Genomic DNA, 24,623 nt, shown 5'->3' on the forward strand with positions numbered 1-24,623 from the left:
TGTATTTTTATAGCTTTAAATCTTACCATTCCACTTTAAATGCCCCTAGTGAACAAATGTAGTGTTGTATGATTTCCTGACTTATGGTCTGCTTGAATTGAAACTGACCGTAAGTGTTAACAGCCACTGAGGCTACACTCAGACTTCAGGAACTTGACATAAATTAGGATCTGAGATAGCCTCAGTGCCCTCTGGAAATTATAGTCTGCTCTATCCTAGGCAGGCCACTGGCCATAGGAACACTACATTATATGCATAGATATTTCTACAGAGAGTCGGTTTCTAAATCACCAGTATAGGACAATGTGGGAAAATCAGACTACCATTTGTAAGAGGCACAGAGGTGTGGAAAGGTGGATTTTCTCTTTGCCGGGTTTGGGCCAAACTCTTCTATTTTATATTATCTCTGCTTCATGGAGAAGGGGGGGAAGCAACATTTCATTTGGAGCCAAATTTTCAAATTTTGTGTGTCAAAAGCTTCATTCTCCACAGGTAGATTACCGTAGAGTATACTAGATCCATGCTCTTAGCAATTCTGCCCATTCCATGTTCCAGTGTTGAAATGCTCCAACAGATGGCGCATGCCTAATCTGAAGAATTACATCCAGTAACTTGTTCTCACACCTTATGTGTCTGTTCTTTCTGAAACAGCACTATTTTGTCATTTGGCTTTTCTCATTTGTGGAAATATATTTTTCTTGTCCCAAACACTGACTCAAAAACAACTGTGCAGTAAAACAAGAAACTATGCCTATCTCAACAGTTTCTGCTTACAATGGTACCTTGCAGTTTGAAGTATTGGAAGTACTCATGCATTGCCACTTTTCATCTCTGTTTCAGGTGGACTACCAGTGGTTTGAAAAGCCAAGGACGTTTATCTGTGGGTAGTAACAGAGACCGTGAAATTAGCATGTCTGTTGGTCTGGGAAGATCACAGTTGGATTCCAGAGGAGGTGTGGTTGGAGGTACCATAGATGTTAATACCTTGGAGATGGTGGGTAAGTTGGAAAGACTAAAACTTTTACACTTTGCTATACAAAGTCCATTACGAATTACACCAGTGCAGTTGTATTCTACAGAACTGTAGTGTTCTGAAGTGTCAACTTTTTTACATAATGTGAAAAGCCAAAAGCACATATGTAATACAAAATTTTCCTATGTGAACTTATTTAATTATATAAACAGATGGCCTAGAATCTCACCTGCTGCACCCATTGTCCACTGGGCAAAGTTTGGGGGTGGGGGAGGGTGTACAGGAATCAGTTGCAATTACCTGATTCTGGGATGGTTCTCTGCCTCAGGGCCAGGGCTGCTCTTAACCTGCACTGGCTGATTGTGGCCCCCAAGTGTTCTATCAGTTGGGAACTGGAAGAGTACACAGCACTCCAATGTGCCCTATAGCTCCTCAAACACCCCTATGCTGGGAACTGCAGGAAAGATGATGTAAGAGCTGGATATGCCAGTCCTATACCAATTTGGGGACTTCCCAATGCTTAGGACAGTTCAGTGGCTTTCCAGCCCCTTTCCAACACCAGAGTGGCACAAAGGGTCAGGATTCACTAGAGAATCTGGTCCTTTATTTTTAACATCTTGTATATCCATATGGAATTATTCTGTTTCAGCTCATATTTCTGAACATCCAAACCAGCAACCCAGTCACAAAATTCAGATTACTATGGGTTCTACAGAAGCACGTGTTGACTATATGGGGTCCAGTATCCTTATGGGAATCTTCAGTAATGCAGATCTTAAACTGCAGGATGAATGGAAAGTTAATCTATATAATACCTTGGATTCAAGTATTTCTGATAAAAGGTAATACTTCTTAATGTACTTAATGTTTCCACTATCTAGTTCTGTCCATTTATCTCCTCCAAAAGAATAAAGAAAGTACATATGTATTTTTTCATAAAAAATTGCTAGATCATATCTGATGACAAAAATTAAATTAAAATAATGCAGGTTAGGAAAGTGAAAACAAGTCCCTTTTTGTACTGAATCAAATATAAACTGAATTTTTGGTGAATGTTCTTACTCTTTTTATATTCTAGTGAGATATTTGTCCATGGAGACTTGAAGTGGGATATCTTTCAAGTGATGATTTCAAGATCAACCACCCCAGACCTGATAAAAATAGGAATGAAGCTTCAGGAGTTCTTTACTCAGCAGTTTGATACCAGCAAACGGGCTTTGTCTACCTGGGGACCTGTTCCTTATCTTCCTCCTAAGACAGTGGCTAATATAGAGAAAAGCTCACACGAGCAATGTATGTATTATAAAAATAAAAAGCTTAGTTATACAGTACCATTTATAGGTGAGATTTTTACAGAATTAGGTTTCCAGTATTGCAAACACTAATGTGTGAGAGTAAGTCCCATAGAATTTTAAAGCATTAATATTAGTGTAACAAGATATCACGCTAAAGCTTCAGTACATCTCCCACAGATTTTTGTGGCAGAGATTGCCTATAAAAATAAAGTTCAGCACTCTTCTTGTGAATGTACACTCTTTTGGTAAATATAAAAGTAGGCTGATAATTTTGTTGTCAGATTTTTAGATGAAAAATGAATTTTCCACTAAAACAAAAACTCTTGTATTTTGAAAAACTTTGTTTTGGGGTTTTCAAAGGGTTTTTTCCCTCTCCCCCCTTCCTTTTTCCAGTGGGGAAAGAAGTGAAAACGTGTGGGGAGGGAACCCCAAAAAATTAAAAGCCTTTAAAAAATTCAAATTAAACCAATGTTCATTTAAAAATGTTCATAAAAAATATTAAAAAGAAAAAAATATCAAGCAAAATGGAAAATATTTGTTTTTTTCCAAGGCTTTTCATGAAAATCGTATTCTATTTTTGACTAGCCCTCATTTAAACACTCCGAAGTGTCAGGGTCCCATTTCTCCTAATCAAATGTGGAAGTTGTTAATGACCAATAAAGAATCTAGGGACTTTCTTGCTACACAAGAAATTTTAAAATATCTAGTATTTAAAAATATCTGGTGTACACCTACTTCAACATACTTGTGGTGCACAAGGCAGATAGAACAGGGAATATTTCATGTCATTTTAGTATCCCTCTTTTGATCCTAGAGCGATTGGCACGCCTTCACCGTACTCACTGGAATTCTGTATGTTCAAATAAGTAGCAGTTTTATACATCTGTTTAGCCAACAGTAGTTATTAAATTGATATTATTCAGTACCACAGTTCAAATATGTGGATGGTTGAGTTTGGGACTGGGCGGGACAAGAAGGAACGAGTTATAAAAATCAAAGGAGAATACTATCATCAGAGATCTCTTTTGTATAGTGTTCAAGGTAATTTAATCCACTGACTACTCTACACAGCATCTGCGATAGTGAAAATTGTATCCTGTAATTTTTTGGCCAGAGTTGCTTCCCAGAATAGGTACATAATATTCTTTGTGTTGCACATTAAATTTTTGCATTTTTTTTATGGAAGTACTTCCTCCAAACCTGCATCATTGACCTTAGTCCTCAGTGCTGCATTTTTTTCTTGGCTCTCACGTTACTGGTAAAGGTTATGCTGTAGTGGATTGGCTGTTGGTTTGAATAGCTCACATATAAGTTACTATGTTCCACACATATGTGATCCTTGTCAATGGTTTTGAGTAACCTTTTTCAGTAAATGTAAGGCTTGTGCCCTTTTGGGTAGCACTACGACTCTGATATATTTGGTCCATGTTTGTCGTCTAACTTTCTAACCAACCTTAAAGCTGTATATTATTTCTTTATTATTGCTGACTCTTTTTAGACTATCCTATTCTTCACATTTTGTGTAATTGTTGAATCCATTTTGACAGTTTGTATGTGTGGGTTGCCTTTGGGCTACCAGTACAATTTTCTATATTAATCTTTGCTGCTTATTCTTATTTCTTTGTAGTACAGTAATGCCTAGTGGCCCCAATCAAGGGTTAGAGACCCACAGTAGTAGGTGGTAAGCAATTAAAAGACCAGCTAACGTTATCTTTTTCCATACTGTCTGCTGTTTGGTCAATTTCATGAGCCTTGTCTCTATGAAGACTAGCAATAGTCACTGCTGGAGCCATTTATCTTCTTGTCAGACATGAACTTGGGCATCTCCTAATCTGATCAAAAGAAATATGAGTTTTATTGATATTCAAGTATGTTTTTTTGGATATTTTTTTTTCATCTCCTCTGTCTTTGCACGTGACAAGGCTGAAACAATTTAAGTGAAATAGACTGTATAAAGTTAGTATAGCCACAGTCAGATTTTCAGTAGACATGGAATTCCAGCAGGTGTTTTACAGTTGTACCTTCCACTTCTGTAAAGTTCACAGTCAAGCTTGAGGACCTTTCTATATTTGTGTTTTTTCCTCTAGTGCTGGATGCAGCCCATCATCGCCACTGGCCAGGGGTTTTGAAAGTAGTATCTGGGGGCCACATATCCTTATTTCAGGTTCCTTTACCAGAAGACGGAATGCAGTTTGGAGGATCCATGAGCTTGCATGGAAATCACATGACACTGGCATGCTTCCATGGACCTAATTTCCGTTCAAAATCTTGGGCACTGTTTCACCTTGAAGAACCCAACATTGCATTTTGGACAGAAGCACAAAAAATTTGGGAAGATGGTAACTAAAACCTTAATGCATCCTTCACTTTAGAACCTTTTCTTGAACCATAATTGACCATCACTAACCAAGCAAAGCAGTTTTCCTATACTTTGTATCAATATTGTTCTTTTCCCCAAAAAGCTTCTACGTGTTTAAAATAGTGATGGTGTACCAGAGAGAATATATTGCTTCTTGCTTTGTCTGTTGCATAAAGGAAAACACCTAGCTGAGTATAATATTTGATACGTCCTTTATTTGAGACTTTATATTGCCAAGGTAGGAAGACAGCCTTCTTGTTCTGATAAATCTTTTCTGTCTATAAATAGGGAGGCTTTAGTTCTCCTATCCGTTTACTAGAGTTACTTCTGATTTATATTTGTACAAGTGATAGGAGGATCAAGCCCTATCATACTATTACTCTCTTCAGAATGTTTTTTTTTTTTTTTACATTGACACAGGTTCTAGTGAGCATTCTACTTACGTTGTACAAACACTGGACTTTCATTTGGGTCATAATACAATGGTCACCAAACCCTGTGGAGCCCTAGAAAGTCCTATGGCAACAATCACCAAGATAACAAGGCGCCGCCATGAAAACCCACCACATGGGGTTGCAAGTGTGAAAGAATGGTTCAATTATGTTACTGCTACAAGGAATGAAGGTTAGATTCATATTCATTAATTTCTGGCCTGATTGCTAATCAACTGCAGAACATGTTGACTTAAAGCCGTTGAAGTTAAAAGGGAAAAAGAGGAGTTTAGCTCAAAAGAATAGATATTTTATGTTCGTAGAAAAGCTAAACCCCTATAATCCATACCTCACTTATTTGAAACCCCATTACTGGGTCATGTTCCCCCAGAGTTTCACATAAGTAATGCTAGAATAAAAGTGAGGTTTAAACTTCTATTCTAAAGCTTTCACTTTAAAAGGTTCTCTCTTTGCCCCTCACCCAGGAAATCAGAGACAAATCAAGGTGGACTTCGGGCTTCCCAAAGATTGACTAACACAGCAAGACTCTTACAGATACTTGGATTCTATGTATGGGGCAATATAAAAACCTAGATAGACTTCTGGCCTAGTTCTCCATTGGCGCTACAAGTATCGGATCCCTCAGGCTTATCAGACTTCTAAGCACCATGCACTTAACACACATGCATAGTGTTTTGATCTTTAAGTGTGGAGCTAATACAGTAGAACCTCAGAGTTACAAACACCAGAGTTACGAACTGACCAGTCAACCATATTCCTCATTTGGAACCAGAAGTATGCAATCAGGCAGCAGCAGAGACCAAAAACAACAAAGAAAAGGCAAATATAGTACAGTACTGTGTTAAACGTAAACTACTAAGCAAGGAAAGGAGTTTTTTTTCTTCTGCATAGTAAAGTTTCAAAGCTGTATTAAGTCAATGTTCAACTGTAAACTTTTGAAAGAACAACCATAATGTTTTGTTCAGAGTTACGAACAATTCAGAGTTATGAACAACCACCATTCCCGAAGTGTTTGTAACTCTAAGTTTCTACTGTAACTCAATTATTCACTGCTTATATGCTGTCCTGGCTATTAAACATATGTAGCCTTATTGCAAAACCAGTTTATTTCCTGCTCAGAGCAGTGTATCTACCAAACTTGAAGGTTCAAAGTTCAACCAGTTTTGGAACTATTCCTTAGGGTGACCAGATGAGAGGAACAAAATATCGGGACACGGGGGGCGGGGGAGGGGGAGAGTGTGAGTGTCTGCCGGCGGAGAAAAAAAAAGAGTGAAATATCGGGACAAATTGCGAAATGCAAATTGCGGGACAAACACCGAAAAATTTATCGAGATGTCTGGTCACCCTACTATTCCTTTGAGTGGGGGGTGCAGCAATATGGTCACACTTATTATAATTGGGAATATATTATTAGTATCTTCACATTCAATTTCCAAAATTAAGGTGAATGTTGTGCTAAGTTCCAAGCATTTGAAAATAGGGGATTGCAACAAAGATTGTTTTGAAACCTTAATTAAAGTGGTGGCTTCTAGAGAAAATGTTATGAAAAAGTCATGTGTGTATATACTGCTTAAAAAACCAAAATGATTATTTGTCAGTCTTCCATCCATTCTTTAGAACGCTTTCTTAATAGTAATTGAAAACATGAGTATGGTGAAGATGTATGGGCCCTAGTAGTCTCTCTTTATTGAGGCAAAATTATCTGGATGGAGTAAGGAGTACAGAATAATGCCCCAAGGATGCTGTGGGAGTGATTTGAGACATTACCCTTACCTCTGAATAAATGTACTTCCTAGAGTGTTCTCAGCCCAGACATTCTTAGGAGTGAGAGACCAGTCTTGACATTGAAATACCATGTTGCAGTGAAAAACAAAACCATTATTAGGCTAGAACATTTGCAAATCTGTCTCCTTAAATGCTGATAAGGCTTTTCAATAAAGATTGCTGAATTGCAACATTTGCTGTTATCCATATAGAACTAAACCTGCTTCGAAACGTTGATGCTAACAACACAGAAAGCAGCACAACAGTGAAAAACTCAAGCTTGTTAAGTGGATTCAGAGGAGGATCCAGTTACAACCACGAGACTGAAACCATCTTCGCATTACCAAGGATGCAATTGGATTTTAAATCCATTCATGTTCAAGAGCCACAGGAACCTTCATTACAAGGTGCAATGGACATCTTTTTCTTTTTTTCTCTCTCACCATTCAAAACTATTACTTCAATTCTGATCATGCAGTGGGATTAGAAGATTTTACTTCACTGAAGTATGTGGTGTTACACTGGTGTAAAATTGGTCTGAGAGAAGAATTAACCTTTGTATCCTAAAAACTGAAAAGCTGACAGACTAATGGCTTTCTATGCAAGAAAATACAATCTGAGAACCAGATCAAATTTTGGGATTTTAATCTGAAGATGGTTGGAGTTCTGGGTAGAAGGACACTGGCTACTTCATTTTCTTAAACTAACCTAGAGTGAATTCTGATATTAAATCCTGAGGGATTATATATATATATATATATATATATATATATATATATATCACTTTACAGTATGCTAAAATTACGTTTCTTTGTCCAGACACCAGTGTTAAACCAACGGTGGAGTGCAGTGTAGTAACTGAATTCACAGACCACATTTGTGTGACGATGGATGCTGAATTAATCATGTTTCTGCATGACTTGGTGTCTGCTTATCTTAAAGAAAAAGAAAAAGGTATGTGGTTTAAAAAAAAACTCTTTATGATGGAATATAAATGAACCATCTTATGTTAAGCCACTTATGTATGAATTTATTTTTATACATTGCTATTAATACGATAAAGTAAATTTTGTTTTGTTTAAATGAAGGCTTGCTTTTTATGGGCTAGGTTTTCAAAATGTTTAGTGTTGGCCTAATTCTGCTCCCATTACAATCAATGGGACTAGAATAAAGACAACACCGAGCGAGTTTGAAAAACCTACCCTAACAGTGTAACTGAGATTAGAGCTATGTCTTCCAAAGAGCACTGCTAATAACTGAGGGCTAGTCTACACTACTGCGCTACATCTGCGCAGTTGCACCATGTCTGGTGAAGATGCACTCTCCTGTCAGCATAATTACTTCACCTCAACAAGAAGCGGAAGCTATGTCAATGGGAGACGCTCTCCTGCCAACCTAGCGTGGTGTAGATACTGCTTTAAGTCTATGTAACTTACGTCACTCAGGGGGTGGCTTTCTCACACCCGTGAACAACATACGTTACGTCGACTTAAGCAATAGTGTAGACAAGCTGAGATTTGTTCTTACACTAACAAAAATGTCTGAGTCTTGCTTGGTTGTTTTGTTGGATTAGAAGTCAAGAAACTTGGAGTTTGTTCCTTGCTCTGCAACTTATCAGATGTGTGACCTGGGGCAAACTACTTTATTTCTGTGCCTTAGTTTTGCCTTAATTTTGCCATATGTTTATTTTCTTTGTAAAGCTGTAGATCAAGGTGGACTGACTTAAATCAAGATGACTTAAATAACCAAGTAGAAAGTCTCAATTTAAATAATCGATTTTAGTCAAGTTTTCCATTTGTACTTTATTTTCTAAAGAAAGGTGCATTCTCATTGGTTGAGATAACCATTAAAATGTTGATTTTCAAGTAAATGGCACCTTTACACTAGATTTGGTACATCTCTTTGCTATCTAGGAGGGTACACTATAACTATATACATTTATTTAAGCAATTATATAGGTTATTATTTTTAGCTTCTTATTAATTGTACATTTTAGTATGTTAGAAAATGACTTGTGTCAAGCTGTAATAGGATGGTAACTGAAATTTAATTACATGCACAAAAGAGCATACAAAATGTATTTTTATTAAACAAAATAAGCCCTTAATAAGTACACAACCTATTGTGCCATATTTATAAAGCTTGACCTCAAGTTAGAATCAGGAAAAACATCTTTCTTTATATAGAAAAGTAACCTTTAACTCAATTTTTCATAGCGGCCCATGGATTCAGCATATTTATTTTTTCTTAAAATGTTTTAATAGATTTTAATAAGTTTAGGCCTTAACTTATTTTGTATTAAATTCAGATTTTATTTTAAATATGTTTATATTTAAAAAAAACTTTAATAAGCAAATTAAATGATTTAAGTTAAAAACAATTTTTTATTTTTTAAAAATTCTCAATTTTATCCATCTTGCAGGAAGTGAAAAATGCTATAGAAGATCTGTGTATTAGTTTATTAAATACCAAGTCCTTTAATCTTTAGCAAATGTAAACTAATATAAAAATAACTAATCAATCTTGTGTATTTCTTATGTACACTGACAAAAATGATTGAAGGTAGAAAGTTGAAACCTAGCTTCTTTGAGCTCACAAAAATCTAAAGAATAAACAAACTTTAAAAAACTGATTAGTTTATAAACTGTTAACATTAAAATTTCATCTTTGTGTATGAGAACTTGCAACTTCCATGCATGTGTCTGCCCTCCTTTTGCTACTATGTCCACAGCAAGGTATTGCATGTGTTTAAGAGAGGTGAATTACAAATGTGGTGAAAGTCATAAATATGGTGTCTGGTGTGTGTGAAATCCAATGTTTTGCACAGATACTTGCATTCAGTGTGAATAGTTTTTTAAAATATACATACACAATAAACATTACATTATTAAGGTATTTAAGCAACAGAGGGTCCTGTGGCACCTTTAAGACTAACAGAAGTATTGGGAGCATAAGCTTTCGTGGGTAAGAACCTCACTTCTTCAGATGCAAGGGAATTTAAGGTATTTAAGGTTCATTAGACTTGAGGATTTTGAGAGTTTATTTTTATGTTGTGTAACTTGCTCTTAAAGGAGGTTAAAGGAGCTTAAAAATTATATTCCTAATGCTTGTTGAAGTAAGATGTGTCCACGATAAGAATGAAGTCAGCACTTACTTTACTACCAAGTCCAAGCAAAGCCTTGACTAAATTCCCATGAATGAAATTTTACTTTTTTCCTCCCTGCTTTGTAGCCATCTTTCCACCTCGTATTTTGTCTACTCGACCAGGACAGAAAAGTCCAGTTAGTTTGCTTGATGAGAGTTCCTCTGAGAGAGATGCAGAAGAAAGTATTACTTACACTACTGTAGACTGGAGAGAATTTATGTGCAATACTTGGCATCTGGAACCCACACTTAGGTAATTAGCAGGCTTATTTTGCAGTATATTCAATTTTACATTTATTTTGGCTGAGTAATAGTATTATCTGCAGAGACTATTCTTCAAACCACAGATGTTTTAATTTGATAGTTAACCTCCTAATGGGATCTAGCCTTATGGAAGCTATCACAGATTCTGCTTTGGCTATTAAATGATGATAGGAAGACACCTGCTACAGTATCTGAAATGTCATTTGGTAACAAATGCTGGGTAATACCATCATTCACCATAGACAACCGCTGATCCGCTGGATCATGGTGTGCATGTAAGAGGTCTAGTCAGGTGCCTAATGAATTCACTTAGGACTGACAAGCCCAATTCAAGAGTAGCCACTGGATAAAGGCACTGAAAGTTATACTGCTTAGAACTCCTGCACACACAACAGTAAGGTTCTCAGGTGCTCAAAGTCAAGATGAAGCGAAACGCAGCTCATTAAGGATCACACATTAACTTGTCATTTACCTTTTTCTGCTATTGTTCAAATCTTTAATTCCCAATTTAAAAGAAGAACTTAGAACCTTTCTTCTTCTATTCTGTCAGTATGTTTTCTATTGAGAATGTAAGCTGTTGGGGTCAGGGATCTATTGGTTGTTTACATTTTTAAACTGTATAACACTTCTGGGGGCTATAAAAATAATTTGAGGCAGACATTCAGATGAGAAATGTCTCTTTCAAATATTCACTTTCTGTTGATTGTCAGCTAGTTACATCAGTAGAGGAAGCAGGGGATCTAATTTAAGAAACTCCTTTTTTCATGCAGGAAGGGAAAACTTTTTTCCCCTCCATTTTCACAATGGGAATGCAACTATTAAGTATTATTTTTTAAAAGTTATTATAGAATGAAAGTAAGTCTCATTAAAAGTTGCCATATGCCTGATGAAACTTCCCATACAACAGATGCAGTAGCAGGTGTACAGGCATCCCCTGCCCTAAATATGCACTTCATCCTTGACCAACAGGAATCACTTCTGAGAATGAGGGGGTAATTGGGTAGTCTCCATGCCTTCTTCAGTTGTTAGTCTCTGCTGAGACTAACAAGGCACCAATTACTGCTAACTATAATGTTTTGATAAGTGAACACTTGCCTGCTAAGAATGGACTGTGAGACCACCAACTCAGTCCATCCAGGCCAATAAAACATCTATCAAATAACCATTTTTGGTTAACCATAACATGGTCCAAATTGATACAGGATCCAGAGATAACATATTACATCTGTGATCTCCTGAATCATCTAGTCCTTCCAAAAAGGTCTAAATACAAAATTTATTTACATAAGTTAGCTGAGACTGAAAGAAATGCCTGTTGGACTTTCACAGTTTAGAAGTAGAAAAGTTTAAGATTTGACAATGCCAATGTTAACTTGTGATGAAGGTTCTAGTTTCTATGCCATATTTAAGGCTGAGTTGAGTTTTACACTTAACACAGAAATTTAACCTTTTGGGGTTTTTTGGGGGGTATTTTAGATTAATCTCTTGGACTGGAAGAAAGATTGACCCAGTGGGTGTTGATTACATTCTTCAAAAATTGGGCTTTCATCATGCCAGGACTACTATTCCTAAGTGGCTTCAACGGGGGGTAATGGACCCACTGGACAAAGTTCTGTCAGTCCTTATCAAAAAACTTGGTACTGCTCTACAGGATGAAAAAGAAAAGAAAGGAAAGGACAAGGAAGAACACTGAAAATATTTGTGACAAAACTATAATTTTATTTCCATTCTGTCTGAGACTGATATTTTATTGTATAATAAGAATTTATTTTAAGTATGATTTAAAGAGAAACCTAACAGCTTTTTTGCTACTATATTTAAAACTTACATTGTAAGTGACTGTTTACAGTGGTATACAATACCATTCTGTATGTGGTAAAGTATTGCATGATTAATGACCAATGTATATTCTGTGAAAGAATAGGTGAAATACTGTAAATCTGCTGTTTAGCATTAACAGTTTTATTATGTGCAATATGATTCCTGCATCTTTAAAATATGTGCAGATTAACTGTGAATTTTCATAACTTTTATTGGCCATAACACACAAACCCTTGTTAATGTGATTCTGTTAATGGCTTTTTTTGTCAATGTAGACTTGTGTAAATTCCTGTATGTATATACTTTATGGAACTGATTGTCATAGTGCTAAAAATCATTTTAAGTTTGTTACACTTGTAATAAAAAACAGTAACTGTGTTGTAATTTTTTTTTCTTAGTTCCTTATTCTCAAAAAGTAGCAATAAGAAGTGTTAGTGGGGCATGCACACCTATGTCCCCTAATTCAAGCACTGGAAACACATTACATTACAGAGTTTTAATTGTACAAGTACTAAGAAAAGTCTGTAGTTTATAATGTCTTCAGCTGTAATGGAATGGGGACAGGCAGAACTAGGGCAACATTCATTAATAATGCAATAGAAAAATGACAAGCTATTCAATGCAAATCTGAGCGTTTAATACAGTAAATAAGTCTCTTACACCATCTGGAAGCCTACAACAACCTCTGGAAGCCATGATTTTTCAGACACTTTTTATTCAATAAGACTTCTAGCATCACAAATTACTTTGCTCCTCTCAGGATTACTAAGAACGCTTTATGGTGTTATATATGGGTGTAGTTTAACACTTTTGCTTGCATCTGTTATAAATTTTTAAAGCCCAACATTCATTAGTGCAATGTGAATAAAGTCAAAATTAAATGTCTGTACATGCACACCCAGCGGTACAAAAACAAAAATAGCTTTTCTGGCCCGCTGACTTCGTAATGTTTCCTTCAGTCACACACACTTATTCATCTAATGAAAGACAAGGTACTGTACCTTTTATGTAGTCAATATAATCCACCTTTCTATAGTATTTTTGTTAAATATTTGTTCTTTAAAATATTTTTTCTCCTCTTCATCTGTAAACCCCCCTGCTCTGGATATCATCGCCTGAACCCTGTGTAGCTGAAAACTAGGTCACTGTTGAGGCCTCTTGTTCTACGTTTTCCTATGTCCACATTTGGGATTTTAAAAGTCACTAGCGTGGGGCTTTCCCAGAGCGAGGCAGAGGCTGGTGCTTCGTGCCAAAAGTGCGTGTGGGGGGGTTAGTTCTACATTCTACTTTTTCAAGAGCCAGGCTCCAGAGACACAGGAAAATGTCTAGACGGGGACCAGCGACAGTGGCTACGCCAGGGGCTGTCCCGTGCACACAGCGGCCCTGGGGCTGGGAGAGAGGAGGCATAACAGCCCCGGCGCTGCCACCTCCCAGCGGCCGGGCTTCGGCGCCCGAGCTCACTCCTACCTCCTCGAGGCCGGTTCGGAGTCGCTGACAATGAGCGCTGCGAGGCCGCTACAGGGGAAGGGGCGTGGCTGGGGCGGGAGGCCACCGCCGGCTGCGGTGCTGCTTCGGGAAGCAGAGTCCAGCTCCCCCGAGAGGAGGCAGGTGCATGACAAAGCACCTGAGCGCAGGGCCGCCAGCTCCACCGAGTCGCCCCCATAGAGAGGGGCGGCCGCTGGCCGGTCATACTGCACGCGCCCGCTCGGGGCTCCAGTTTGCTCCTGCTGCTCGTTGCTAGAGGGCTGCAGAAGGACCCCGGGCGGCCCGCCCGGACTATCTGCACAGCCGGGGGATGATGTTAGCGGGCTCTATGTGGCGTGCGCCCCCGTGAGGCGAGAGACACGGAGCCCCTGTGACTTAGGCCGAGTCCGTATCCGACTCCCCGTCCCCGCACTGAGCCGCCTCGAGCCAGGCCTGTCGGCAGCACGAGCTAGCCCGGCGGCGGTTGGTCGGAGGATCACGTGATCTGAGGGCGAGGCTTTTTGAGAGACGCCCTCGCGCCCCGCTGACGGCCAAGTGGGGAGACGCAGCCTCGGGGCGTCACACACCCCTTTTTGTTCGTTGTCTCGGGCCGCGGCCTCGAGCAGGCGCGTCGGTGCGGAGGGAGGCAGCAGCCGGGGAAAAGTGAAATCAGTGCGGGGGGCTGCTGTCGCGCGGTGCGACCGGGCAGGGCCCCGGGGTGGTTCTGGGGCAAGTCTCAGTCGCGGTACATGGCCTCGTCTCCGAGTCCGTGCCCCGGAGAGGGGGCTGCAGGGTGATCCTCACCTGGTGCAGCCAGTAGCTTGCGCTCCCCACTGGGAGGCAGCCCCACTGCACGTCCCTTGCTCCTGTCGCTGCGCCTGCCCTGCAGAGGTGTGGGGCTGATACAAGCACCTGCTGCGGGGAAGCCGCTGGGAGTCTCCAATGCGCGGGTGGTTGGATGGCGTCAGGCTGGGATCCCTTCCCATGGGGAGCCTGGCCCGCCCCGGCGCCTGCCGGACAGTGGGACGCAGGAGCCTTCCCGTCCCGTTTGCCCTGACCCAAAGGGGCTAGACCCTAAACCAGCGTGAAAGCCAGCCACGTGGGGCTCTACCTTGCTGATCCTGGGTAGCCGTGCTGGAGTTTGTTTCCATTGCTCTTGTAATCTAGGGGAGGGGTTCTCAGCCTTTTTGTTACCTCTGAACCTCCCCCCATCCTCCAACATGCTATAAAAACTCCACCACCCACCTGTGCCACATAATTGGTTTTCTGCATATAAAAGCCAGGGCCAGCATTAGGGGGTAGCAAGCAGGGCAATTGCCTGGGCCCCCACAAAGCTACATTGCTCAGGCCTCAGCTTCTGGCCTGGGTGGTGGGGCTCAGGGACCTGGCTTTAGCTCCATGAGGTGGGGCTTTGGCTTTCGGCCCTGGGCCCCAGTAAATCTAATGCTGACCCTGCTTGGAGGCCCTCTTGAAATCTGCTCATGGCCCTCTATGGGGCCCTGGATTCCTGGTTTATGATTATTGATCTAGGGCACCTGGGACTCAGCAGGACAATTGCTTTTCAGATTGTGGTTGCAAGGAAGGGGAGAAAGTTCTTAGCTGATGGTTAACATTGCCATTATCTTCCTATTTTCTGTCCTCCCCCCCCCCCCCAATCTGTAAATTTGGGTCTCAACTATTATTAGTGTGCTTTCGAATTTAGTAACTTCATTTATTAGCAGAAAGAATCAGGAGCCATGAAACATGTAAAACTAATTTGTGGGGAAATTGTCCAGATTTGCTATGCTATGCTAATGTTCAACAGCCTTAAAAATACCTGTTGGCTAAATTTGGCTTGTAGGTAGATGGAAAAATGGCTCGCAACAATGACTGGTTTCAAAGTTCCAGAGTACCCAGCTTTGCTCAGATGCTAAAAAAGAACTTGCCCACTGAACCGCCGCCTCAAGCCCCTCCTCAGCCATCTTCACACCCTGTGAATATGGGCCTGATGTTTTCATCTTCTGAAAATTACAACATGCCAAATTCAGCACGTAAGGTGACACACATCACAGGTATTGTCTTTACATTTATTAAGTTGATTTGCTTCTAGGAATGGCCTTTCAACACTAGTACAAATGGCTTTGCAAAATTGTAATGAAAATTAACCTGCCTAGACATGCCATCTACTTGCCTTTTACCAAAAACTATTTTACTTACCAATTTAAAAAAATAAGATACTGAGGGCAAATAAAAGGTTAGAACTATTAACTTTAACGAATTTTGATCTTTTTCCTCTTTACTTGTACATGTCAATAAACATATTATTTGACTGTTTCTTAATTATTATCCAGCAGTGGTGTAACTAAAGAGATGCAACCTATCCAGATTTAACATCACATGTTATATCCATGGAATTTGTGTGTATAAACTGGTTGACTCTACAGGTGGAAGTACAGGGAATTTTCATCTTAATAACTTGAATAACTACAAACACTTTTTCAGAAATAGCTTTTCTGTAAAAGAGAAGTGTAGAATCCTCATCCTTACAGCCCACTAAGCTAATGCTACCTCTCGTCTGACTAATCTGCTTTCTGCCTTCATCCCCATCTCTCTTGTTTTAGGGCAACTTCTACCTTGAACCTGCAGTTGAGGATCCATGTGGGTGCAGGGGTCTGCCCATCTAGAGTATTCTTTCATCAGGTCTATAATGTGTACACAGCACTTCATATAAAGTGCATCAACATGTATATAACAGGCTTTGTGTTCAGCATCTTTTGTAGAAAAAGCTGAGAATTTTAACTACAGTTTTGTTTGATAGTAACAAATTCCCTGACCCCCGCACATGTAACTTTCAAATGAGGGAGTTTAAGATTTTAGCAGGTAGTCTTATTTCTGAGTCTTTTGTCTATCAATATGTTTATTATAACTGAAGAGGAAATCTTATTCTGTATAATTTAGATGCAGCGTTTATTTCACGTGGCAGGTGCTTATGTGTATTTGTGAACTGAAAGTAATAACATTTTTGTGACTTTTTGGAGAAAACTATTTCTCCTGTGCTTAAAGCTCAAAACATACTTGGATAATTGGGCAGTGTCTTGCTTAGGAAAAGTAATCAAGTTTAGGTCAGGCTAAGATAACCCATGCTAAAGTCCAGTCTTTTTTCTAGTGTAGATACAGGGTAACACCAGTGCTGTATCCTAAGCACCTGCATGACCAGTTAAAATGGACCTGAGGGCCCACAGCATGAGGCAAAAACTCTATTGTCCTTTGTGATACTGTCGTAAAGAACTATGGCTTGTGCTTCTGCTATTTTTGTATGCCATGAAATAGATTTTGATCTGTTAAATCAGATAATCTCTGGAAGTACTTGTATTCTTGGAAATTATGGCCTTTGGTTCTGGATTTACATGTGACTGGGTTTAACTTCAAAGACTATCAGGTTTATTAGTCAAGGAACAAGCCCTAGTGCCTTTAAAGGGGGAGTCACTAACATTTACAGGGTTACCAAAACTACTTACAACCTCTTCAATTAGAATAAAATGCAAATTGCTTAATCTTCCAGGTAGCCTTTGTTGAGATGCAGCAATATTATTCTCACACTTTCATTTTACTTTTATATATTGCTTTTAGCTTACTACACGCTAACATCTTAATTTAACAAATATATTTTAGGTCATGTTTCAGACTTGCTATGTTCCAAAGCAGCCCATCCACCTCCAATCACTTCACTTCTTCCAAAGAAAATACCAAAGGAGTTTATACTAAAATATAAACGTGGGGAGATAAACCCAGTATCTGCCTTGCATCAATTTGCACAAATGCAGCGTGTGCAACTAGATTTGAAGGAAACTGTTACAACAGGTAAATATTTCTGGTTTTAAGAGAAAGTGTCCTTGTTTCCTCATGAAGTTGCTCTGCATGCACTTGGTGTGACTGGCTGATACAGAAACTAATTTTTTTTAAATGTTGGTTACACTGTATGTAGTATTAACAGCTATTTTTACCATGCCTATATCATGCCTTCATGTAATCCAATCAGTGGTTAATGTGATCACTACAAAATCAGTTATAGAAAATGCTCTCACGCTGGTCTTTGAATGCTTTTTTTCAGGTACTTTTTAGACAATTAGTTCTTATATGTATAAGACGTATATGTCTGCACTGCAGTTAGATACTCATGCCAGCTGACTCAGGCTCGGGCTAAGGGGCTGTTTAATTACGATGCAGATGTTCAGGCTCAAGGTGGGAGGGTCCCAGAGCTTAGGCTGCAGCCTGCACTGAAATGTCTGCATCACAGTTAAACAGATCCTTAGCCTGAGACCCACATGCCCAAGTCAGCTGGCATGGGCCAGCTGTGGGTTTTTAATTGCAGTGTAGACATACCTATAGGCAGTCATTCTTATAAGCAACTTTATTTACAACTTGGCCTGCTAAATTTGTACCAAATATGAGTTGTTGTTTTGCAACCTTGAACATACTCCTTTCCTGACATGTAATTTGCATCCTTTGTACTTACATGTTTTGGGGTGCTTCAGGTTGATATTTGGTCACAGTGGACTTGCATCTGTATGGGGAGTGTAATGCTTTTTCAGTGCTATTCAGTTGAATCCCCCAGACTGAATCAGATATGGTGGGACTGGGGAGAAAGTGAGCCAGTCAGTGAAAGATCCGTGTCCAATCAAGGTAGCCTTAGGTGAACAGATCAAACCATGGCAATGACAGGAGGTTGTCCTGTCATGTGCAGTACAATGCAAAAAGAGATTGAAACTGACCTTTCAAAGGTCTTGTTTTCATTAGGCTCTCTGCCTACTAGGAAGTAATGTCTGTTAAACTAACCCAAGAGGAAAGCTGAGATATTGGGGAAACTGGAATTCTGTTTTCTGACAGACTTTGATGTTGGGAAATATATTATTGGACGTTTTACCATTAATGTAAGCCCCCTTTTTCAGAGGTGACTTGGGCACTTAGGAGACTTAGTCTGATTGAAAGGCTATAGGATTTAGGCTCCTCTATCACTTTTGAAAATGGAACACAGGCTCCTGAGTCTAGGTGTTCTTGAAAATTTTACTCTTAATTTCTCTCTCTAAAGCTCAGGTCCTAAACATCACATCACTACTGAGAAGTAGAAAAATAGTTTCATTTTACAGAAGCGTCGAATGGCCATAGTTTCCACTAAAATGAAAGGCCTAGCACCTCTGAAAAATTGGGCTTTTCATTAATGTGTGTAATCTATTTATGAATCTTGGATGAAAGGTGAATTGTAAATATAAAATGTAATTCTTGTAGCTGTAAAAAGTAGTTTGGATTTGTTAAAATATCTTGGCCTTATATTCATCTGATCTTCCATAATTATAAATGCATAAAGCTAATGAATACATTAAAATAAACTTCTAACTGTATATGGCTTCTTTTTCTAGGCAACGTCTTAGGGGCTTACTTTGCTTTTTGTGCAGTGGTGGATGGAGTTCAATATAAGACAGGATTGGGGCAAAATAAAAAGGAGTCTAAATCAAATGCAGCAAAACTGGCTCTTGATGAGCTACTCCAGTTGGACGATACAGGACCAAAGGTTTTTGAAAGTTCAGGTAAATATTCCAGTAACATCTCTACAATAAAAGTATTTTTAAAAATAAACGTCTAGAGTAGCTTTGACTAACACTCCTGCATCAGTGTGTCTCTTCCCATTCCAGTGAATCCTTCCGGCAGAGTTAATCAGTTTGCAATCCTTAAATTTTCCCTTTCCTGCTCTTGTATTTTTAAATGCTGCTTTCAAGGTTCCTGCCATCTACAAAGGGGAGAAAGCAATAAGGAAGTTAACCCTTTAAGCAGTTTCTTTTTTGTAGAGTCTTCCACATTATTACAGCTATTCTTTGTAGTGAAAAGAAATTTTTAAATTTTGTTCAAAAAAGTCAGACTTTTTTTTATTGAAAGTCCTATTGCACTAAGTCACTGCTTTCTGAAGAATTCAGTTATCACAACATTAATCTCCTGGTTTTTTTTAGACAGGGACTTTATTAATAATCTTCTGTCCTCACCTGCTATAGCTTTGAAAGAGAGCAGTACTTTATAGAATGTGGACTAATTTAGGGAAACTAAATTAATTGGGAAGTAGCTTACTTTTGTTCAATGATAAAACAATTGACAGATGGCAAAGTGTGAATTTTAAATTATCCTGGCTGTTTGAGGGCCTTCCGATTTCTATTTATGTAACTTGAAAAAACTGTTTCCTGCAACCTTTATTTTGGGACTTTTAACTAGAATTGAACTACTCTACTGCTAGAAACACTAAATGACAATGAATGTTTTAAAGTCTTAAATGTTGAAACTTTCTTAATTAAATTTACAGGTCCTCCTCGGATTCCTGCAGAACCCATAGTTTCAGCTGAATCAACATACATTTCAAAGATGCCTTATGGTAGGAAATCCATTCCCCCCCCCCCCCCCCTGAAAATTAAATTGGAAAGCTAACAGATGTCTTTACAGAGTTGTATTTGGTATTCATTCCTGCCAACTTGATACCTATAAAAATATTACTACCTGGTTCATGCAGGGATGTCTCTGCTTTAGTGACACTAATCTCCCAGTGACGTTTGAGGTAAGATTGGTGTACCTGTCATATAGATGGATAAATACACAGATGAACTTGCTTAAAGTCAAACAGTGAGTCAGTGGCGGAGTTAGAATTAACATTTCTGTCCTTAAGATATAAAAGGCTGTGTCTAATAGATTGCATCTAGGGAGCATACTAGCATAACTTGCTTGAGTTTTCTTATTCTCAATTTTTCATATGCATTTTTAATTTTTTAATTCAAAAATGCCTGTTGGCATTATTTAGTATGGATTAGTGAATGTATTGAATGACTTTATCATATGTTCAGTTTTGTAGCTCATCTGAATGTTTGACATTGCTTTGTTCTATTTTTTCTTACAAACTTGTATTTTGTTGGTTTCTATGGTCTTTTTATTTCTTTTTTAAATTATTTTCTTCACTAGAGAGAAGGCATCTTGTGTATGAAAAATTTTCACGAGCTGTCAGGGAAACCTTTAACAGTCTGACTGCCAAATATCCCAAGTACCAGAGTTGTAGCAATTCATTGGCTGCTTTTATAATTGAAAAAGGCAAGTCTGTTTTGATATTCAGTGTACTTGTACGAAAAAACTCTTTTGTATTTGTAGGGTGCATATACAAAAAGGGGTATTGAGCATAATATAGCAATGTAGATTAACAAGTATAGTAGCCTAATAAATCCCATAACCAGCAAACCCTACTTCTTTTGACATGCCATAAAATCATCTATACAAAACAGAACATTATTGTACTTCCCTTATAAGGATATTATAAATCTGTTTGTACGCATTGAAATGGAAAGCATTCCATTGTGTTAGCCTTCACCAGAAAAGTTGAAAGATGCAAGCCTTTTCAAGATTGTTGGGGTTGAAACTGCTGCATAATCTCACTTGTTCAGGCTTACTTTTCATTTTGAACTTTCAGAGGATAATTGCAACGAGTTATTTGTTTTGTTATATGCATTTCACTGGTTGTTCCCTAAATGAAATTAAAGGGTTGCTTCTCAGGATAACACATTTCATAGTTGAAAGCTTTACATTATTCATTCATTCATTCTAGCACCTAGATTCCCAGCCCAAAACAGGGACTCCTGTTGTGCTAGGCGCTATACAGGCGCAGAACAGATAAGCCTTCTGGGGCAGGACTATAATTGAAGTAAATTCTAATGTGAAGTAATTGGAGCACACTCACTGGATCAAAGTTAGACAGTACAGAAAATGCAAATAGCTATATATGCTCTTTTGAAATCATAGGCCATGTTCTGCAGTAGATGCAGCCTACAGTGACTTTCAATGATATCACCAAATAAAGTACCATTTGTGATGGGATCCCCATTTGTGGGACTGCTGTGCCCCCTTAACTCTCCAGCTTGTGCTGTCTGTTGCAAAGCTTTGCTAGTGATGAGCAGCAAACACCTCCGGGCACTGTCATCACACAGCACAACCGCATGTGGTGCCCCACACCCATCTAGATTGCATGAATGTTCCCAGAGCCACTCATGAATCACACAGAAAGAGGAACCACCCAGATCCCCCCAGCTTCCAGCCTTGTACCTCAGGAATATACCAACTTGCACTGCTCAAGACCCTTTCTTGAACAATGCAAGTTTATTAATTGGTTCACCACTTCATCAATGGAAAGTAGATACACACCAGCCTTTGTAAACCTTAGCAGATTTACCAAACACTTCAGGCAAACTCATTGGTAAAGATAAACATTAAAACAAGTTGGTTGATTACAAAAGAGATTTTAAGTGATTATAAATGATAGGCAAAAAGTCAGAGTGGTTACCAAAAAAAAATATAAGCACGCAGTCTAAACCTTAACCCTTATCATGCTAGACAGTATTTAGGTCAAGCAATGTTCTCACCCGACTGGATCTTAAAGTCCTTAGTATACAGGTTTGTCTCTTAAAGCTGGGCCAGTCTCCTCTGTTGGAGTCTTCAGCCTTCTGAGCGTTCTTGTTGCTTGCAGCGTAAGTAGTGGGAGGAGAAAAGGCAAATGCGTAGGGCCACTGTGTTCTGTTTTATACCTGTAGTCCATGTGCTTGGAGAACACAAGTCAGGCATGTCTGGTGGGCATTGCTGAGTCACTAGGGCAAGGTTGAGCAGTTCCCCTGGTGTGGCCTTGGGCAAGTGATTCATTGCATTGTAGCTCCCTTGCTGGACAATGGCTGTTGTGATGGTTGTTCAACACCCACCCGGGTGTTGGTTATCCCCCAGGTTATTGTTTTTGGGGAGCTAATATCTGGGTGCTTCCCAAACCCTCAACATATTTTAGTGACAATCATACAACACAATTCTCATAACTTCATATGCATTAATGATATACATAGTTAGATGGAACAGCGAGTTTCAGCAGATCATAATCTTTCCCATGATACCTCACATGGCATGCTTAAATGAAATATCACAATTATATTCAAATGATGAATATGGGGGGGTTGCAAGGCACTCCCCTGAGGTATAGTGTCACACCATTATTGTTAGCTAGCCAAGAGGTCCTGAAGATGTAGAACACTATAGCTAGATTTGTATATGAAAGAATAGACTGACTTTTGGGTATTTAAAAATGTTACTTTTGACAATAATCAGCATGTGAGGTGCCATATTTGGGTTGCTTTTCAGTGGTCTTTTTCCATCTTTGGGGGTTCCCTCATTCTGCTCAACTGATGTCATTTGCAATGCATGGAAGAGGATGGATAGAATTCTCATGTGCTTTATCTTCCTGCTACAATGTTGGACCCTAGGGCGTACTTCTAAACTCTGGTGTTACCATCTCTTAACAACAAGGTCAGGGAGTTAGTTAGGGGTGAAAGGTTTGCTGGGATTGTATCTGTAATGGGGGAGAGCAATGTTGACATCATCTAGGTTAGAGAGGAGCAGTTACAATAATCTTAAAAGGGGGATTAACAGGATGTAGATGGGTTTTCAGAGATGGAGAGAAAAAGAAAATCATCTTTTTTGGGAGGCAAGGAGAGGAGGGAAAAGTAGTAAGGCAAAAAAGATTGAGTAGTGGGGTGAAATAAAGGGAGAGCGAGATATACTGCAAAGCTGCCAACTTGGGGAATGGGGAGGATGGTGGAGTCCTGCCAATATAGGGAAGGGAAAAGATGAGTTTTGGTCTTATCATACTGATCTTAAACTGATGGTACATCCTGAAGGAGACATCACCCAGATGGCTGTGGATGTGGTATTAAGGAAGCCAAAGTGGTGAAACAGGCTTGAATTGTCACTGTAAAATTAACAAACTCTGGATGAAGCTCTGAGGGGCCGCAACAGAGGGAAAGGGAGACGATACACACTGAAAGTGTAGCCGAGGAGAAGAGAGGTATTTGAGCATTTATTGAAAACCCTTCGAGGTGAGGTTCAACATGACCACTGTAAGGTCCAACTGTATTGAACAGAGTTCAAATTCATCTCTGTACACAAAGTACAATACCATCCTTTCGTCTTCCCCTGCCTCATACTTCAGTTAGTGCCTAGGCCATCTGCACCATTGATACTCACTGAGCCGTAGGTCTTTTTTTTTTCTGTCCCTTGAGGTAGACAATGTTGGTGCAACTGCATTGATGCATTTATCTTGCTGTCACTTAGCAATCTGAGTTAAAGCAGTTAAGGGAGTCATCAGAGTCATCTGTCTCTCACAAGATTTTAAAAGTCCCCCCAGACTGTTTCTTCTGATGTCTCTCTGGAAACTGAGTAAAAACTACTTCTCTCCCTTCCAGAAGAGCAGAGTTCTGAATTCTTCTCAGTTATCCCCTTCAGCTTACAATTTGTCAAGGACTTGCAGGGTCAGTGATATACCAGGACATTAAAAGTATAGTGTTCCACAGGTGTGTGATGAAATGTTTTTAAAATATGCTCCAAACTCTTATCGTAAAGAGGTATTTATTTTCATTTACCAATCAAGTTTCCACCAATAATTAAATGTGTGGCCTCATTAGACTAAAACACTCCTTTTTTCTCCCCTTTTATATTCTAATCAAAAATGGAATCCTTTTAATTCCTCCTTTAAAAGCAGTTGCTTTAAAAAGATGGGATCCTTCAATCAAATGAAACTACTTAACTACTTTTTCTTTTTAGCTGGACACTATGAAGTTGTAGCTCTTGGCACAGGAGAATTCAATTACAGTCAGTGCATTCATCATGATGGGAGAGTGTTGCATGACACTCATGCTGCTGTTACTGCAAGACGCTCTCTGCTTAGGTAAGAAGATGAGTACGTAAACTACAAGAACTGCAGACAACCATTTTGATTAAGCTAAATATTTATGGCAATGCATTTTGTGAATAGTAGTTTTATATAGTTAGGGCTACTGTTTTGGGGGTTTATTAACTTTATTTTTTTAAGCAATTTTTGAATGTTATGGTGCTGTCCAAAAATTGGGGCTTTAGGAGGTTTTTCTCTGTATGTAGTGTATTACACACCATTACTCATTACAGTAGTATTTACTCTCAATAATCTCTGATATTCCCTAGTGCACTTTAACATAGTATTGTTGCAAACAGTACTAGGTAAAAGTTAATTAGGGAGCCTT

The 24,623-nt window shown here is 39.0% G+C and overlaps 2 protein-coding genes across 11 annotated transcripts in view; both read left to right on the plus strand.

The window, feature by feature from the left end:
* The window catches only part of BLTP1 (bridge-like lipid transfer protein family member 1), a 233,691-nt gene extending 221,235 nt beyond the window's left edge, over nucleotides 1-12,456 (plus strand). For all 10 annotated transcript variants that reach the window (XM_054029923.1, XM_054029925.1, XM_054029926.1 and 7 more), the window contains 9 exons: nucleotides 841-998; nucleotides 1,623-1,815; nucleotides 2,052-2,266; nucleotides 4,356-4,607; nucleotides 5,048-5,251; nucleotides 7,056-7,250; nucleotides 7,663-7,797; nucleotides 10,075-10,240; nucleotides 11,728-12,456. In XM_054029923.1, the coding sequence (XP_053885898.1) occupies nucleotides 841-998; nucleotides 1,623-1,815; nucleotides 2,052-2,266; nucleotides 4,356-4,607; nucleotides 5,048-5,251; nucleotides 7,056-7,250; nucleotides 7,663-7,797; nucleotides 10,075-10,240; nucleotides 11,728-11,944 (1,735 nt within the window). In that variant the 3' untranslated portion in view covers nucleotides 11,945-12,456. The remainder of the gene's footprint in view (nucleotides 1-840; nucleotides 999-1,622; nucleotides 1,816-2,051; nucleotides 2,267-4,355; nucleotides 4,608-5,047; nucleotides 5,252-7,055; nucleotides 7,251-7,662; nucleotides 7,798-10,074; nucleotides 10,241-11,727) is intronic.
* A 2,932-nt stretch (nucleotides 12,457-15,388) lies between these two features.
* Nucleotides 15,389-24,623, plus strand: part of ADAD1 (adenosine deaminase domain containing 1) — a 28,234-nt gene continuing 18,999 nt past the window's right edge. Inside the window, exons 1-6 of the mRNA XM_054030714.1 lie at nucleotides 15,389-15,587; nucleotides 17,188-17,376; nucleotides 18,933-19,100; nucleotides 19,862-19,930; nucleotides 20,509-20,634; nucleotides 24,169-24,292. Of these exons, the coding sequence (XP_053886689.1) occupies nucleotides 15,389-15,587; nucleotides 17,188-17,376; nucleotides 18,933-19,100; nucleotides 19,862-19,930; nucleotides 20,509-20,634; nucleotides 24,169-24,292 (875 nt within the window). The remainder of the gene's footprint in view (nucleotides 15,588-17,187; nucleotides 17,377-18,932; nucleotides 19,101-19,861; nucleotides 19,931-20,508; nucleotides 20,635-24,168; nucleotides 24,293-24,623) is intronic.

Source organism: Malaclemys terrapin, chromosome 5 (genome assembly GCF_027887155.1).
Source record: "Malaclemys terrapin pileata isolate rMalTer1 chromosome 5, rMalTer1.hap1, whole genome shotgun sequence".
Taxonomy (NCBI): Eukaryota; Metazoa; Chordata; order Testudines; family Emydidae; genus Malaclemys; species Malaclemys terrapin.